Below are 19224 nucleotides of genomic sequence, written 5' to 3'. Positions count from 1 at the left end.
AAAGATTTATAAAGTCTAGGAAATCAAAAATCATGAAGTCATTGTTTGCCAGTTACATTAGACTCAAACTTGAGTATGGAATACCAATATGGAAACCCTGTAAGAAAAAGTACAGTTGTGTACCTACCATAAATGTAGATGTTTGAGTGTATTCACTGTTGCAGTCATTACACTTGGGTTATCCTGCTGGCAGGCGACCCACAGTCGGCCAGAATTCCAAGGTCTAGGTCCGGCATCGGTTGCAGTTGCCTCTTCCCTGACGTCAGTGCGCCAGGGGTATAAAAGATGCAGCCGATGCCATTTTCTTCAGTTTTTCTTGCCCTAGATGTCAGGTGCCCCCAAATTGGTAGGCTGAAAAAATATGCCAATAAAAATACATGTACAAAAATAACATTCCCTTTATCTACAAGCAAATACACCAAATAGGTTGTATAGGACAGAGAAATGCAGAAAAGTCCCAGCAAAGAGAAGGGGGATGGTGGGTGGGTAACCTGGACTGCAACAGTGAATACACTCGAACATCTACATTTATGGTAGGTACACAACTGTACTATGTTAATCGTGTTTCACTGTTGCAGTCATTACTCTTGGGTTGAATCCCAAAGCTGAGGATGGGTGGCTGGGCTAAATAGGATTAGGAGAGGCTATCAACCCCTGCAGAACTGCAGCGGCAAAGCCTGCTCTGGACTCAGAGTAAATAGGTAAGTGGTAGTGCTTTGTGAAAGTGTGCACTGAACTCCAAGTTGCAGCCTCTAAGATATCTTTGGTTGGTACTCCTCCGACGAAGGCTGCTAAAGTGGCTGCTGCTCTGGTGGAATGAGGACTAATGCCCTTAGGCACTGATTTGCCATGTTGAAAATAGCACAAACGGATGCAATGGCCTATCCATTTAGAAATAGTCTGTTTTGAGATGGCCTTTTCCTTGTGATCCTGCAGCATATGACACTAAAAGTTGCTCAGTTTTTCTGAAAGCGCTAGTTCTGTCCAAGTAGAAACGTAACTGCCTGTGTATGTCCAAAGAATGCAGAATTTTCTCACCCTTGTTCTGTGGATTTGGATAAAAGGTAGGCAAGTGAATGGTTTGGTTGAGGGCCACACTGGATACCACCTTAGGCATGAATGTAGGGCTTGTCCTCAGAGAAACCCTGTCTGGATGAAAAATGATAAAAGGTTCCACAGCCATGAGTGCTTATAACTCCGAGACTCGCCTTGCAGAGGTTATGGCTAGGAGTAGAGCTGTTTTCCAGGATAAAAATTGTAGATCTGCTGTTGAAGCTGGCTCGCAAAGAGGCAGTGTGAGTTTTTCCAAAACAAAATTTAGGTCCCAGGTCAGAATTGGTGCTCTTCTTGGAGGCCTAATGTTTTTGGCCCCTCTGAGGTACTGCCTTATTAAAGGATGAGAAAAAATAAGTGGTTCCGTATTGTAATGGGCTGAAATGGCAGAGGCATGAATCTTAATTGATGAGAAAGAAAGGCCTTTGTTCAGCATCTCAGTTAGGTATTGTAAAATCTATGGTATATTTGGTACACACGTGTCAATGCCTTGTTCCTGGTTCCAGGCACAGAATCTCTTCCATTTTTCTGCATAAGATTTTCTGGTACTGGGCCTCCTTGCCTCCAAGATAACATCCATAACAGTTTTTGAATGAGGAGTGTTCTGAATGGTTATATTATCCGCCATGCTGCCAGATTTAAGGTCCTGATTTGGCTGTGCAGGATCTGATTGTTTTATTGGGTCAGCAAGTGAGAAGTCTGAGGCAATATCCATGCTGGACCTTGAGAGAAGCTCTTTAGGACTGGGTACCAGTGCTGGTGTGGCCAGTCTGGTGCAATCAGTATCATTTTTGGCTTCTCTTGTCTGACCTTTAGGAGTACCCTGGGAAGGAGAGGCAGTGGAGGAAAGGCATATACTGTTAGATTTTTCTAGCTGAAGGATAGGGTGTCTACTTTCCATGCTTGCTTGTGAGAAATCCTTGTGTAAAATCTCTGCAATTGGCAGTTGTGAGGGGAGGCAAATAGATCTATGTCTGGGCATCCCCATTTCCTTATTATCATGCTGAAGACTTGTGGATCCAGTTTCCATTCGTGGGGATCTATGAGGTTTCTGCTTAGTTCGTCTGCCAGAGTATTTGTTCCTCCTGGCAGGAATTGTGCTTGCAGGTGAATTTGAAAAGCCAGTGCTGTGTCCCATAAGGTCATTGTTTGTCTGCAGAGAGGGTAGGAATGTGTACCTCCCTGTTTGTTTATGTACCACATGACTGTAGTATTGTCTGTCTTTATCAGTAGTTGTCCCGGATGAAGCAGGTCCTTGAAAGCTGCCAGGGCATTTTGAACAGCTAGCATCTCTTTTTGATTTATGTGAAGATGCATCTGGTTTGCAGGCCATGTGCCCTGAATACATTTTCCTGACATATGGGCCCCCCCAAGCATAATCCGATGCATCCGTTGTCAGTGTCTGTCTGGATGTGGGTAAACTTAATGGCAGACCCTTGTTGTGGTGACAGGCTTCTGCCCACCATCGAAACTCCTGTTGCAGGCAGGGAATGAGTGCACTTACTGTCTCCAGTCTGTGGCAATGCTGAGTCCAAACACTTTTTAGGTACCATTGTAATTTCCTCATATGCAGTCTGGCATATGGAATTAGTAGAATGCAGGATGCCATGAAACCCAGGGCCTGCAGGATTTTCCTTGCAGATAAGTGAGTTTTTGTTGCCAATTTCTTGAAGTAAGAAGTCAAACACAAAACACCAACAACCCAAGGATAGAACCACGATCCACAAATTACTTTTGAAAAACAGGTTTATTACTCCAACCATAAACAAACTTAACACGATTGTTAAGCGCTTTCGTGTAAAACCTTACACTTCATCAGAACAGTTAAAAATGTCATGAACAAAGCTTTAAATAGTAAAAAAAACGCCAAAACCATCTGCCAGATTAAATACATTCAACTTAATCAGGTCTAATATTTAAAGCAATAGTTCCAAATAAAACCTAAGATATCATGTTATTATAAATACAATTTTCAAAACTCAAACCCCTAAAATCGTTCAGTGAATGTGTGATATCTCAAAAATATATATTAAAAATACTACAACTAATATAACTAAGACTAAAATAATAAAAGCCCGTGACCTGAGTCAACCACAAATATCATAATAAACCCTTATACACACAAAACAACCCCCACCCTCATTACGAAACGCCTGTTGAATATTAATGAGGAATAATAAATAACACATATGCGTGATACAATAAATAGTGTGTATCCATAAACAAATGCATTTTTTTAAAAAATATAATCCACCAGCTGACCCAATTATTATATAAACTTCTATGGTCACAAAAAAAATTACTAAACCTACTTTAAAAGTGGTTTGGTGGGAATCACTTCATTTAAACCTGGATAACATGAAGCATTGAGCTTCAGTTGCCATCTAATTTCCTTCTCACCCACCAGTCTTTTAATATCACCCCCTCTTGGGTTACCCTGAACCATATCCAAAATGGCAAACTTGAATTTTTCACAGGTGTTATTATTCAAAATATGACGAGACAAAGCATTGTTCTTGTCCTGTTTTTTTATACAATACAGATGGTCATATATCCTGTTTTTAAACTGCCTGTCGGTTTTTCCGACATAAAAACAAGGACATGAACAACACATGGCTAAATACACCAGATGTCTAGACTGACAATTCCCATTCATAAACCAAATTTTATTCCTATTGATGTTCTTAAGAGTATAACAATTCCCTTCAAAAATGTGCACACATTGTGAGCAACAACCACATTTTTTAGTCCCTTTATTAGTCTTGTGTTTATTTTGGTTTTGCCTACCCGATTTGAACTCAATAATACTTTTCATATTAAACCCAGTTTTATAAACAAAAGTAGGTCTCTCAGAAATGAATGGCCGAATCTCCTCATCACTGCTGATAATATTCCAATTATTGTCAATAATATCTTTAACCTTACCTACGTATTTACCATATTTCAAAATAAAGGATTTTGTGAAGTGTCCGTCCTTCTTAACCAATGGACCTTTCATGTTGTTAACCCCACTAAAATGGGAATCCCGGGAAGGTGTTGTTAACCCTTTCCCCAATAAAGGAGTATATTTTCTACCCCATTCACTAACCACATATTGCGTGACATCCCTAATCATACATATAGGATATCCTTTATCCTCGAACATCTTCCCAATATATTCCATTTCCTGTCTCATCTTGTTTTCCATTGATGTCATTCTCGCAGCCCGTATGCACTGACCCTTCAAAATACTACGTTTCTGTGCATACGGATGTGTACTGCTAAAATCAAGATAGCTGTTACTGAAAGTTTCTTTTCTGTGTATACAAGACTGAAAGGACGAACCATCACTATAGATGAAAACGTCCAAATAATTTATACCAACTTGATTAAATTGGTATACAAATTCCAAAAAGGAAGTGGTGTTATTAATATAATCAATAAAACTTTTAAGTTGTGTGGTATCCCCTTTCCACAGAATGAACAAATCATCCAAGTAACGGACATAACAAGAAATGTACCTCATCCAGTTAGTCTCAAAAATGTATTCTTTTTCCCAATCCAGGAGAACCAAGTTGGCGTAAATGGGGGCACAAGCTGCCCCCATTGCAACGCCAGAGATTTGTTTGTAGTATTCACCTTCATAATATATGAAGTTGTTCTCAAGAACCATTTCAATAAGGGAAGTTGTAAGTTGAATCTTATCCCAATCTGGCAGATGGTTTTGGCGTTTTTTTTTACTATTTAAAGCTTTGTTCATGACATTTTTAACTGTTCTGATGAAGTGTAAGGTTTTACACGAAAGCGCTTAACAATCGTGTTAAGTTTGTTTATGGTTGGAGTAATAAACCTGTTTTTCAAAAGTAATTTGTGGATCGTGGTTCTATTCTTGGGTTGTTGGTGTTTTGTGTTGGACTTTGTTGAACCTGTGGATACTTTGCGATAGAAGTAAGAAGTCAGCTGCTTTTGTCTGTCTGGCGTGAGATAAGCCATCTGGGCAGTTGTATTTAAGCTTGCACCCAAGAATATGATCTCTTGAGAGGGCACTAGTTTTGATTTATTTACATTTACTGTGTACCCTAGGCCAGTTAGTAATCTTTTTACAAACGCCAGATGCTTTAGAAGAATGTCTTTATTCTCTGCTTGAATTAGGCAGTCGTCCAAGTAGGGATATACTTGAATTCCTCTTTGTCTGCAAAATGCAATTACTGGTGCCAGGCACTTTGTGAAGACCCTGGGCGCAGTAGATAAGCCAAAGGGCAGTGCAGCAAATTGGTAGTGCATTGAGCCAGCTATGAATCTGAGGTATCTTCTGCAAGATTGTCTGATTGGGACATGCAGGTATGCCTCTTTTAGGTCCAAAGTTACGAGCCAAGCCTTCTTGCCCAGCATGGGCAGTAGCATCTTGAATTTTGGAACTTCCAGAAACGTATTTAGTATAGACAGGTCCAGTATTGGCCTCCAGGTTCTGTCCTTCCTGGGTACTAGGAAAAGTCTGGAGTAAAATCCTTGCCCCTGCTCTTGTTGTGGTACTTGCTGAATGGCCCTCATGTCCATGAGGGCTGTAATTAGTTTTTGCACCTCTGCCCATTGATTGTGTGGCAGGTCTGGCATACCTTTTGACCTTGGTAGAGTGTGAAAATGGAACCTGTAGCATTGGGACACTATGTTCAGGACCCATTTGTCTTGGGTAATTATTTGCCAATTTGATGAAAAAAGTGCTAGTTTTCCCCCTAAGGGGGCTGCCAAAAGAAAAGTGCTTGGATCTGGCAGAGGAAAGTTATGGGGACTGTTTCCTGTAAGGTTGTGATTTGTCTTCTCCACTTTTGGAGGTAGGAGTACCCCATTGTTTAGGCCTGTATGAGCCTTGGGGCTGAGATCTGCCTCTAAGACGCCTGTATCTGCCTCTTTGTAGTCTGTCTGACACTGGAAAGGCCCAATTTTTAGAAGGCCAGTTCCTGCTAAACCTGGGTGGTTGTAACCTGTAAGAAATCCTTGACTGTCTGCATGGATTTTGCTTTATCCTCCACTTTTTTTTCAAAACCTCTTCTGCTTTACTACCAAACAAAGTATCAGGCTGCAATGGTGCATCTAATAATTTTGCTTTAACATGATCAGGCAGATTCTGTTCCTTTAACCAAGCATGCCTTCTAATAACAGAACTTGTGACAGCGGCTCTGCACGAGGCCTCCAGTGAATCATAACAACATTGCAAAGTATGCTTTCCCACTTGTTCAGCTGCATGCAATAAATCCTGCAATTCCTTGTTCTCGGAACATTCAGTATTTGTCAACAATTTCTGTTTAAGCAGTGACATTAAATATTGCTGATATTTAAGCATATGAAACTGACAGTTTAAAGACCTTACAGCCAAGGTAGCAGAAGTGTATACTTTTTCCCCCCATCTGTCTAGAGCCCTAGAATCCCTATCAGAGAGGACAGGGTTTTTTGCAGTTGAGGCTTTAACCCCTTTAGGACCCTGAGATAAAGTTTCTGGATCAGCAGCAGGGTTTTTATATAGGAATTTATGAGAATCCAGAACCCTGTAGTATCTGTCTGGCTTTGCAGGTGCAGGGGGTAAAGAGTCAGGGGACAGGCCGGACTCTTAAAAAACATCATCTACAATGTCTAAAACACGTGGAATAGCAAGGGGTCTGTGCTGAGGAAGTAGCAGAAAGTCTCTGAGCCTTTTCTTAGATTCAGAATAATCTTGGCTCTCCCAGTGGAAATGCTCCCTCATGGTAGGCAGGGTTTCCCCCAAAAGAATAATCCTCAGAGGAAGAGGATGAAGGAATGGATTCTTCAGCATCAGAGTCCTCATAGGGAAGCATAGAATAATCCTGTTCAGAAGAGGAATCAGAGGAAAGAGAAACCTGATCAGAAGAATAACACTCTGTCTCTTGCCTAGGCCTCTTATCAGGTGGGGGATGGGAGCCCCTGATCAAAGTAATTAGGTCTTCAGCCATTTTGAGCATCTGTTTTTTAGGCATGGTAGACTGAGTAGGAGAATGCTGTACTTGTTTCTTTGTCTTTAGAGCTGCTTTAGTCTTTGTCTTTGAAGCTGAAGATGGCTTAATATATAGTTGTGTAGGTCTGAAGACACCCTCAGAAGCCGATGCCTGCTCAGTGGCTCTGGACCCATCTGAGGGAATGATTTCAGAGTGTCCAATACCCTGAGTATCCAAAGGCCCAGTCGGCTCCACGTGGGAGTCGGAAGCGGCCTGTGGCTCTGAGGTAGCGGGCGCCAGGGGCTGCGAAAGCGCCTGAGAACCGGCGACTGGCCTAGCAGAGGCCTCGTTCTCGGTTCTGGACCTTGGATGCCTATCCTTTTCCTTGTCCTTGCGTTTTTTGTAAACTCCGGTCATCGGCTGTTCCGACGGCATTATATAATTAAATTTTCGGCCAAAGTAGTGAAATGCGAAATCGAACCGACGCTTAATAGTGCGTTGGTTAAATCTAGCACAAAACCGACAGCTAACAACGTTGTGATCAGGGCCTAGGCAAGGAATACAGTAAGACTGAAAATCCTTATGAGGTATTTGCTTCCCACAAGAAATACAATTGTTAACTTTTTCTGACATCGGTCTGGAGCAAGAAAAAAGTTTCCCCAACGGGGTACTTAGCTTTAATGAAGACTTTGGTTCTGAAATTCGGATTTGAAAATCTCAGGAGTCGCCCGACCAGCACTTGCAAACTGCTTTTGCTTCGGGCACCGCGCGGCAAGAAAAACTGAAGAAAATGGTGTCAGCTGCATCTTTTATACCCCTGGCGTACTGACGTCAGGGAAGAGGCGACTGCAACAGACGTCGGACCTAGACTTTGGAATTCTGGCCGACTGAGGGTAGCCTGCCAGCAAGATAACCCAAGAGTAATGACTGCAACAGTGAAACACGATGAACATCAGCAGAAATAAACCAAGGGCATCCATGGATGTGAAAATTTAAGTCATTATGAAAGACAAATATCTGACCTTGTACAGTATCTCTTATAGATATCTAAGAGGAGAACTTATTCGGGTATATAGGGTATTTAGAGACAGTTACCTCTGAGAATGTCTGGGGTTATCAAAAATTACTAGAGGATCATCAGACAACCTATGTAAAAGATTCTATAGGACTGAGAAGTGTACTAATTGGTTCTCTGACAGAGTAGCTGATGCATGGAACAGACTACCAAATTATATTAAAGCAAGTACTACTTTGGATATTTTTAACAGCCTGGATACTTATGGGAACAAGTGTTTTGGTATATTGGCAAGCTAGAAGAGCATTAATGCCTGTGCTTGAAATATCTGTCTGTATGTATGACACAAGATTTGGCAGTCAGACATAAATGGACTAAAACTAAATGAATCATACCAAAATCAAGAAAAAAACAGTCAAATTACACCTAATATAATAAAAATAGAATGAAGCCTGGGGCCATTTAAAGGCAGGACTGCATCTTATGTATGGCAAGAGAGATCTGGGGAATGGTCCTTAGTCGCACAACATTGTGAGTAAAATAAGAGCAAGGCCAGGTAGCCTGGTAAACTTTTAAATGCCAGGCTAAGGCTAAGTACTCCATTCTCCCTTCCCAATCATCTTCAGCCTTATTCCTGAAGATGATGGTGAGTCTAAACTCGAGACAGAAAATTTGAATGTGCTTAATGAAAGTTCGGCCATAGCGGCTTTGCTTTGTTTTAGACTCTGTCCTTATGACCAACACACACCACCATGGATAACTTTTAGTTATGTACTTACCATAACTTCGGATGTATGGGATACATCTCGCCTACATTCATAACAGATGGGTTCGGAGCCGATCCATCGGCTCCGACTCGGCAACTAATACACTAGTACGAAGTCTCTCATTGGCTGGGCTACTCCCTTATCCCAGGATGCACTACACCTGCTTCCCCAGATCTTGTTTGTTCGCTTTCATACATCCATGCAAACACAGAAAAACTAGTAGTCACTATAACCAACTAAAGTTCTTCAAGAAAGATCACCAAAAAGGGACTACAGCTCCTCTAAATCCGAATGGAAGGGGGAAGGAGGGGGTACTTATGAATGGCGAGATGGATCCCATACATCCGAAGTTATGATAAGTACATAACTAAAAGATGTAATGGGATCCTATCTCGCCTACATTCATAACAGATGGGACAGCGTCCCTAGCACCTAAATCCCGGGTGGCTCATTGGAAAACACTCCTGAGAACTGTGGAACCAAAGGAAGCCCTGCCTCGAGAAACCACATCCAATTTGTAATGAGAAATGAAAGTGTGCGGAGAATTCCAGGTTGCCGCAGCACAAATATCATCTATTGATAATTTGGAGTGAAAAGCTACAGAAGTAGCCATTGCCCTGGTAGAATGAGCCTTGACTGGAAAGGGAAGCTCTTTGTTAGCCTGTGAATAAATAAAAATGATACAATCTTTAATCCATTTAGCTATGGAGGTTTTTGTTACTGGTTGACCCAATTTGTTCATTGCAAAGGAAACAAACAATTGATTTGATTTCCGCGTGTGAGCGGTTCTATTCAAGTAAAAACGCAGTTGTCTATGTACGTCCAATTGATGCAAGGTATATTCTGCGTTATTAGAGAATTCTGGGAAAAACACAGGGAGTTCAATAGTTTGTTGAATACAGAAAAAGGAGGCCACCTTTGGTATAAAGGGTTTAATTTCAATGAAACTCTATGCTTGTGAAAAATCAAATAGGGAGGATCAGAACAAAGAGCTTGAAGTTCTGAAACTCGCCTGGCAGAAGTTATGGCCACTAAAAAGGCCATTTTCCAAGACAGAAATTTTAAATCACAGGTAGCAGCTGGTTCAAAAGGACGGGCAGTTAGGGCAGCAAGAACCATATTCAAGTCCCAAGGGGGGACAGGATGAGATAATGGAGGCCTAAGGAGCCACACACCTTTAAGAAAAGCCTTACAAAGTTTGTGAGACATCAATGAAGGTTCAAATGAGGCATGAAAATTAGAGATCGCTGCTAGCTGAACCTTAATGGTAGAAACTGAAGAGCCCAACTGAAAAGGGAGGCCAGAAAATTCAGAACCTCGATACTGGTGCAGTGAGAGGGTCTATACCCGTTCCTGAGCCCAGAAGGCAAACCTTTTCCATTTGCTGGAATAAAGTTTGATAGTGGAAGGTTTATGAGAAGAAGACAATATGTGGACCACGTCCGGAGAAAGAGCATTGTCTCGGACTAAGGATGGAAGTGGAGTAACCATGCTGCCAACTTCAAGGACCTGAGAGACGGGTGAAGCCGTCCTGACTGATGAGTCAGCAGGTCTGGCACCGGATCCAGAAACCATGGACCTTCTATCGCATGCCTCTGTAGGAAAGGGAACCAAACTTGACGAGGCCAGTGCGGGGCAATCAAAATCATCTCGCTCTCCAGGTAAATGGCCTTCTGTATCACCCTCGGTAGGAGGGGAAACGGGGGGAAGGCGTAGAGAAGACCGGGGGGCCAAATGTGGGTCAGAGCGTCCCTGGGAATCTGTCCCTGAGAAGGGAACAGCGTGAAGAACTCTCTGCATTTCGCATTGTGAGGGCTGGCAAACAGGTCGCAGTAAGGGAGACCCCATCTGTCGAAGATTTTCGCAGTTACTCCCTGGTTGAGGGACCACTCGTGGGGTAAAAGAATGGTCCTGCTTAATCTGTCCGCAATCACATTGGATTTCCCCGGTATGTGCGTTGCCATTAGAAAGCGGTTGGTAGCTACCGCCCAGTGCCAAAGTCTCATGGCTTCTCTGCACAGTGGGTAAGACCTGGTTCCACCTTGCTTGTTTATGTACCACACCACCGACATGTTGTCGGATAGGATAGCAATCGGGCCTTGTGGGAGGGCGTGATGGAGAGCTTGGAGTACCAAGAGTACCGCTCTCATCTCCAGGACATTGATATGCAAATGCATTTCCTGGATCTGCCATGTGCCTTGGACCGACCTGTCCAGGTAATGACCCCCCCACCCTACCTGGGAGGCATCCGTAGTCACAGTGGCAACGGGACGTTGAGGTATAAAGGGTCGCCCCTGGTCGAGATTGGATTGGAGAAGCCACTAACGCAGATCTCGACGGCAACTTTCCGTGATCATGATTAAATGGTTCAAGGGAAGTTCCTGATAAGACCATTGAACCGACAGTAGCCATTGTAAAATTCACATGTGAAGTCTGGCCAAGGGAACTAAAAGTATGGTTGACGCCATCGAACCCAACAGTTGTAGAATCTGATGGGCCGGGGCTCTTAGTAGGGGAAGACAGGATTTGACTTGATCTTGTAGGACCTGAATTCTTGCTGCCGGTAAAAAGGCGCGCATTCTTTTTGTGTCTAAGTCTGCGCCTATAAAAGTAATACGCTGAGATGGCTGTAGTACAGATTTTTGCAAATTGAACGTAATCCCTAAGAAACGGCCCAAGGTGAACGTGGCGCTGAGCGCCTGGAATAGTAGATGCTCGGAGGTGGCAGTAAGGAGCCAGTCGTCTAGATATGGAAACACTTGGAATCCCAGACTTCTCAGGTGAGCAGTTACCACTGCCAGACACTTGGTGAACACCCTGGGGGCTGTGGTGAGACCAAAGGGCAGTGCTTGGAAATGGAAATGACTGACTCCGAGGCGGAAGCGTAAGTGTCTCCTGGACTCTTGAGCTATCGGAATGTGATAGTAAGCGTCCTGGAGATCTATGGAGCACATCCATGCATCTTTTTCCAGCAAAGGAAGAATAGATTGAAGAGTGACCATTCGGAATTTGGACTTTTTTACAAAACGATTCAATGAACTGAGGTCCAAAATGGGCCTGAAGTCCCCTGTCTTTTTTGGTACCAAAAATAATCTTGAGTAAGTTCCTAATCCAATCTGGTCGATGGGCACAGGCTGGATGGCTCCTTTTTCTAGCAGCTTTGAAACCTCTAATGCTGCCTGATCCCACTGACTGGGTGGTACCGTCCGGGATTTCCCTTAAAGAAGGGGGGGGTTTGTTGAAGGGGATGATGTATCCTCCGGTAATAATGCGAAGCACCCACTGATCGCTTGTTATGGATTCCCAAGCTTGTGGGTGCGCCGCAAATCGACCCCCGACTGGCTCCGGAGATGCACAGTCGGGCAACAACTCAGGGACGCTGGTTGTATGAAGAACCACGAAAGGAATCGCGGTCTCCAGAGTTACGGGGGCCTCTGCCACCTCTGGGGCAGCGTCTTCCAGAATTTCCCCCTCCCCTGCCTCTGGAGGGGGAATCACTGGGTGGAGTAGGGAAAGACTTCTGAGATTTTCTAAACCACATTTTCCCTCCTCTCTGAGCCTTGGGGTAAGGCCTAGAAGGAGCGGAAAATCGGGCCCCAACGGCAGTCAAAGTCTTGCCCTCCTGCTCGCACCGAGTTAGTGTGTCCTTCACCTTGGGTCCAAACAAAGATGACCCATCAAAGGGGGTGTCGGCGAAGGAAGACTTGAAGGCCTCCGCAAATGAACACAAGAGTAACCAGGCGTGTCTCCTGAGGACAACGCCTGTTCCCGCTGCTCTACTCGCCCCTTCGGCCGCATAGGAAATGAGCCTCATGGACGAGTTAACAATAGAAAAGAGGGTAGTCATCTGGGCGCCAACAGTCGGGGCCAGCGCCTCAGGTAGATTACCAACAAGGGAGTCATTTAGCTCTTTGAGGAGATCCCTTTGGAGCCTCGTAAAATGACATAAGTAGTTCAGCGAGCGTAAGGTAAAGGCCGCTGAAGACAGGGTATGCTTCCCGTACCTATCCATGCTCCTGGAATCCTTATTAGGAGGATGAACAGACGTTGAATCCTCTGCCACGTCCTGTTGTGTGGCAGAAGCCACCACCAAAGCATCTACAGGTACACCCTTTGTGAGAAATTCCTTCTGGGGGGGGGGGCTGACAAAAACTTATTGGGCCTCGCAGGCACCGGTTCCACAGAATCAGGGTGTTCCCACGCCCTTCGAGAAACCAAATCAAGGAGTTCATCGAAGGGCGGAGACACCCAGGAGGCGGAAGGCTGGGCCCCAAAGGCCTTGAGGAAGACTGACTCCTCAGCTGAAGGGGTTTTGGCTTGCCAGTCACCTCTCTGTCTCAGAATCTCCAAGATATCTGAGAAGGAGATATCATCCGAAGATGATTTGAGGGACCCTTCTGCGTCATCGAGGTCAGTATCCGATGTAACAGACTCATCTTGGGAGTCTACGTGCTTCCTCTTACACAATTTCTTCCGTGGGGGTTCGTCCGAAGCAGTTTCGGACGGACCACCGGAAGAAGGAACCCGATGGGGGTATCCTCAGACCCTGGGGCCCCGCTGCCGAGGAGCTGCAACACAACAGAGGCACCAGTCTCCAAATCTAGGGACGGTGAGGTAGAATCTTGCTGAACCGGCAAAGGCATGGCCAGCGCTCCTCATGGCCTCAAAGGCCGGACCTCCAGAATCCAAGGAGGTCACTGGTCTAGAGGCCACGATGGCACTGGGAATTCCAGCAGCCGATGCTCAGAGAGGAAGACTAGGCACCGAAGCACCCAATCCCAAAGTGTTCCCCTCGGGCCCGGCTGAAGAGGTCGCAGTACCAAACCCTGAACCGGAGGACAGGGTAGGAAGCACAGTCGGAACCGAGAGACCTCGAAGGGGTCTCTGCTCCGACCGTATGGCTCCGCTTTGCTCCACCACCACTGACTCCAACGGCTCCGAGGAGGTTGGAGGAGGAATCAAATGTGTTGGAGGGGGGATCGGCTCCGAAGCTAACTGTGCTGGAGCCGAGACCATTTTAGTAAAAACTGGAGATTGGAATAGCCTCTGTATCACCCTACCCAGGTCCGAATCAGAGAGTCTCGATGATTTAGAGGAGGTAGACAATCGAGAAGACTTTCCTCTCGGCTCGGAGAGAGAAGGGGACCGGCTCCGAAACGGCTCCAACGCTATTGGCGCCGGTTCCACCACAGCATGGACCACCATCGGCGCCAACGGAGTTTTCTTCGGAGCCGAGGGGGAAGAGTCTGAGCTGCACACCTCCACCGGCTCCGAAGCCATTGGAACCGATGGAGGTGATTCACCTCTAGATACTCCAATCTGCGGCTCCAATGGAGCCGAGGCAGGAGGTATCGAGGCAGACCCTTCGACCCTCGGCCCCGAAGTCAGTGGAGCCGAGGAAGAAGTAGTCAATTTTGGCTTTTTAGTAGATGGCTCCGACGGACTTGTCGGAGCCGACGATCTTTTCTTTTTGGAAGCAACAGGTGGATCCAAGGCTTCCTCAAAAGAAGGTTTAATAAGCCCTTTCAAAATTAGCTTGTTCTTGCGTTCTTGAAGAACTCTAGGGGAGAACGCATGACAGACGCTACAAGTCTCTTGCAGATGTTTCGGCCCCAAACAATAAACACAGACTGAATGGCTGTCTGTAATGGACATTTTATAACTGCACCGAGTGCATTTTTTAAAGCCTGACTTTTGCTCCTTAGACATAATACAGGCCTTCAACAAGTAAGTTTTTTAAAACCTGACTTTACAACAACAAGTAAGCACTATAAACAAAATTGCGCCAACTGAAAAGCGAGACACACTGGCGAGTACTGAGGAAAAAAATTTACCTCACAACAAACAGTCACAGACAAAACAAGTTCAACGGCCCAAAGCCCTCTAATTTAAACGGGCTTGGCCCGAAAAACAATTAACCAAAAAAGTTAATTAAGGCTGAACAGCACTCAAAGGTAGGGCAAAGGCCCTCTAACTTAAACGGGCCTTGCCCGACTGAAAAGAATAAAGTACCAGAAGACACTCAAACACACAAAATATATAAAATAGTAAGGAATAGTAAGGAATAGCTGTTAAAACAGCTGTTTGGTTAATATAGACAAAACCCCCAAGGTCAAAGACCAATAAAGGTAAAAAAGAACCACTTGGCTCCAGCCAAGTCGAGACCACGTCCAGCTTGTAAAGCGGCAAACGAGATCTGGGGAAGCAGGTGTAGTGCATCCTGGGATAGGGAGTAGCCCAGCCAATGAGAGACTTCGTACTAGTGTATTAGTTGCCGAGTCGGAGCCGATGGATCGGCTCCGAACCCATCTGTTATGAATGTAGGCGAGATAGGATCCCATTACATCCCATACATTTCCCATGTCCAAACATTCTATATTACTTAATTAATCCATCAAAATAAAAATGAATCCAGTTTGCACTAATTACTGCAACACTGTACCTGCTGACATGTTGTAGTAATGAGCCATTCACTTACTTTTGTTAATTTTTGTTTAAAATGAAAATCAACATACTGTTACCAACAGTTTTATGACTACAGTGCACTTAGCTCTATCTTAAACATTTGCTATTCTACATAAAGACAGGGTGCCACTATGCCTTTTTATAATGACCCACCTGTACAATATGCTTTGAATATCTACAACTGTTTACTTCACGTAATGTGCTTAATGACACTTACCAAATCAAAAGACTAAGCCATTAGGCAAGGAGAGGAAATAACATGACAAGAAAAAAATAAAATCTCTGTACCTGTCCCATGCCTTCCTCTATGATTTTGGTGGTTAAATATTCACCCCAACACTGCATACAAAACTTGTGTCCACACTCCAAACCAGTAAAGTACTGTAAAACAAAGATATATACAGGTCAGAGAACAAAGAACTACAGATATGCTGTATAATGACAACACAACAGCACAGATCAGTTGCCAAGCTACAGCACTTTAAACATGACTACAGAAATATATTGTGAAAGGGGCCCTAGTGGTCCAGTGCGCCTACCTGTCCATAAATACACAAGTTTCTGTTATCTACTTTTGATGTTTTTTATAAAACAAAGCAGACAGTCAACAAAAAGTCCATATAAATTTGAAGAATCTGTGGAATTAAAGTAATTGACATTTATAACTGCTGACCACTAAATGCAACGGTTACAGTTAATGAGTTTGCTTTCATCTCAGAGGATATCTTTAGTGATTTTTTTTAATATTTAAAAAAAATTCTCTCATGCCAAGTAACAAATCCTATTCCTTCCACACACACTGCTTTTATATCTCACAGATAATTAAAACTGTACACTTAGAAAAGTAAACATTAAAACAATTTATTCTTTTCAAACAAAGATATCTAGTCAATGAGCATGCAGAAAAATGGCTGGATAGCAGCAACTAGTAAACTTTTTATCTTAAAACTGACAAAGTATGAACCAAGACATTAAAGTAAAATACAGGGTTGCACACTACTCTAATTATGATAATTACTGAATGCCTACATAAAACCTTACATGCTCAGCCATCATAAACTGTGTTACCAATAGGCTGGAATCAAGTGCGCAAATTTAACTACCTCTGGCAGACAGATTTTTGTGAAAGGCAAGTGTAAAAGTAAAGGGTATTTGTGTGCCTATATGCACCACACCCACAGATATTCTGAAAGTAACCATCACTGCTTCAGTGTTGCACACAACATACAAGAATTACTCTGCATGTAGATGATCAATCATCATGTCAAGCTTTCCAGATATCTCCTGCACTACCCAAACCCTAATGGTAAAAGGGTGTTCTGCATAAAGCGAAGATTTCTCCATGCCATGCTTCAGTTCTACTTTGGGTGAATGAGGTTGTCACAAGCAAGTGTGCTTAATGATGCAGCTAATTCAGCAGAGCAAAACAAATACTAAGGTTTTATTTTTAATCACTTACTAGTGCTTTGGTCATACTGACCAATGAAGTATATTTAGTTGGGAATACTGCAAAGCAGGCTAAAGCTCTTGAGTGGTACTTGTCAGCCAAAAACACTCTTGATGGTGATCATTCCCACAGACAACAGTGGCCCTGGAAAGACATTTAAATAGCAATAAACAAAGACCTTAATAGAAACCCTACAAAAGATTCCTAAACTGCATGCTTACTACAACTATACAGGTCTCAGACAGTATAAAAACAGACTTCCAGTTGTTCATCACAGAACAAAAAAGAACAAGAGATGGAACAAGTGGTCTCTTCCCCATCCTCTGTATTGTACATTCTGCTGATGTCCACAGCATAACGGAGGCTGACAAAGAATGGTGGATCACTGAAAGTTTTGGAAGTCTCCCCAAATAGTTGAGCATTTAACCTGAGGCTATGAATGGAAACACACCCATTGATGCCTCAACTTAACAAAACTGCCATTTGAATAACAGCAAGCCCACTGCATCCCCTACAAATCCTTTAACGTTTATCCAAAAATGAGTGAGAAGGGGACTCTGCTTCTCATTCTTCTGACAAAGTGCACAGAGAGACTTTGCCAGTGAAACCTCTCCCACTGTTCCAAAGGAAAATGTTTGACAAACAGGAGCCCATTAGAAGAATCAGGTGCACCTTCAATTTGAATCAGACACTGGCACTGGGAAATGGAGATGATTAGGAAGACCACCACTAACACTGACATTAGTGAACAAATGGGAGAGGACTTAAGCATCAATCCCACTGAACATAACAACAGACATGTGACATATGGCTTTGCAAGAAAAAGTGGTTGAAAACGACTGAAATTTTATTCAGCCTTAAACTTGTTTGTGAACTGGAAAGCACACATCCTATTTTATATAATTGTTTAGAAAGAGACCTACGGTAAAGCAGTATTGTATAGTGTGAAGTCAAGTATTTTAAATGGGAGTTGGGGGCTCTTACCAGTGACTGCTGTACATGTTAAAGGTGTTAAAGCAAACAAGCACTTTGTTTTTAGCTGTAAGATGTACAGGATTTATATTGTAAAAAGATAAAAAGGCTGGCCAGAAGTAAGTTAAAGTAAATAGACTGTTGTGATCTTTTGCGGCTGGAGTGAGTGAAATCTGTATTGGTATATACGGACCTGCTTTTACAAACGTGGGTGTCTAGATTAATGTCTTTGGCTTAAAGTTATTAACAAGGGTATTTTAAGCACATAGGCATGACAAAATTATGAAAGGCATGTAAAATGGCAGGTTTTGTGAATCTTCAAAATTATCAGATTTTTATTTCAATGCTGACTGTTATTACTTGGAGACAAGCTGTCTGCAGCTGCTGGTAATTAATCTTGAGAGTTCTGAGCAATCCATGCTGAGACAGACGTAAGGCAAAGGTACAGTTGCAAACAGTTCAGTGAAAAATAAAGTATGAAACTCTGGGAAGTGAGTAAGTAGTAGTCTCCCAAGCAGTCTTAATACTTTAATATACTTAAAAAAAAAAAAAAAGTGCACAATTTAGTTTAAATAAAAGCCAGTGTAGCTTTTCTTAGGGCTAAAAGTTAATGTTTACTGAAAGCAGGTAAGATGTTTTCCACATCTGGGAGGGGAATAGAGATATAAACAAAGAAATAAAATCAATAAGTGTTAAGTAGGAATGCAGGTTGCAACATGCACTTGAGAGTGGGTAACCTTAATTCTACATTAGTCAGTGCCTGTGGATGTAGACTATTTAGGGCAACTGCTCCTATGTGGAAAGGTAATCTTCAATTGCAGAACGTGTACATAGTTTTATGGGGTTTTTTTTGGTCCCCTTAGACCTCATCCTACTGACCTGGCTCCCCATCCACATCAGATCTACCAGCCATCCTCCTATCCCAGAGACTTGCTCCAGTATTGCTGAGGCCAGTTGTGGAACCAAAGGGCATCCTGGGTGGTTCAATCATCTGTGTTTCTGTCTGGGTTGGGGTTTTTTTTTTCCTTATCCGCTTCCCTTTCCCCACCTCCCATGATCATTGACTACATCAGACAGCGACTCCCCTCTTTGGCCCACACCTCCCCCTTAGTAAGCATTATCAACGAGATCCCAACCACCTAGGGTGGGCATGTCCATCTCTTCCTAACGATCTGTCAGTCACCTGAGCCATTAATTGAACCCTGGTCCCCTAGACCTTAGTCAGGGCTTCCCCTCTACACTACCAGTGTGGTTTGTCGGTTTATTCTTCATAAAAAGGGGATAGGATTCTGAAAATGTTTTTTTTTTGTTTAGGTGCTTTCCTTGAAGCAAAAGCCTTGAAAACTGTGATGCAGTTTCATACTATCAAGGGAACAAGCAAATGTTTAAAATATCAGCCTGCCAAACAGTGTGCGCTTGCAAGCCACACACTGGAAATACACATGCTGTCGTATTTAATATGTGGGAATAACAGCCTTCTATCACAATGACTACTCAATACATATCATGAAAATATAAACATTAACGGCACAGACAAAAAAATAAAGGGTACTGAATTATATTAAAAAATGTAGGATG

General features: G+C 43.3%; 1 protein-coding gene across 2 annotated transcripts in view; it reads right to left on the bottom strand.

Annotated features, from left to right (window-relative positions):
* ARIH1 (ariadne RBR E3 ubiquitin protein ligase 1) overlaps positions 1–19224 on the bottom strand; it is a 2944219-nt gene that overhangs the window by 1979725 nt on the left and 945270 nt on the right. For both annotated transcript variants that reach the window (XM_044077451.1, XM_044077453.1), the window contains exon 4: positions 15516–15608. In XM_044077451.1, the coding sequence (XP_043933386.1) occupies positions 15516–15608 (93 nt within the window). The remainder of the gene's footprint in view (positions 1–15515; positions 15609–19224) is intronic.

This window comes from Protopterus annectens, chromosome 7.part0 (genome assembly GCF_019279795.1).
Source record: "Protopterus annectens isolate FY-2018-M chromosome 7.part0, PAN1.0, whole genome shotgun sequence".
Taxonomy (NCBI): Eukaryota; Metazoa; Chordata; order Ceratodontiformes; family Protopteridae; genus Protopterus; species Protopterus annectens.
The sequence above is the reverse complement of the archived record's forward strand: the minus strand, read 5'-3'. Positions and strand labels throughout refer to the sequence as shown.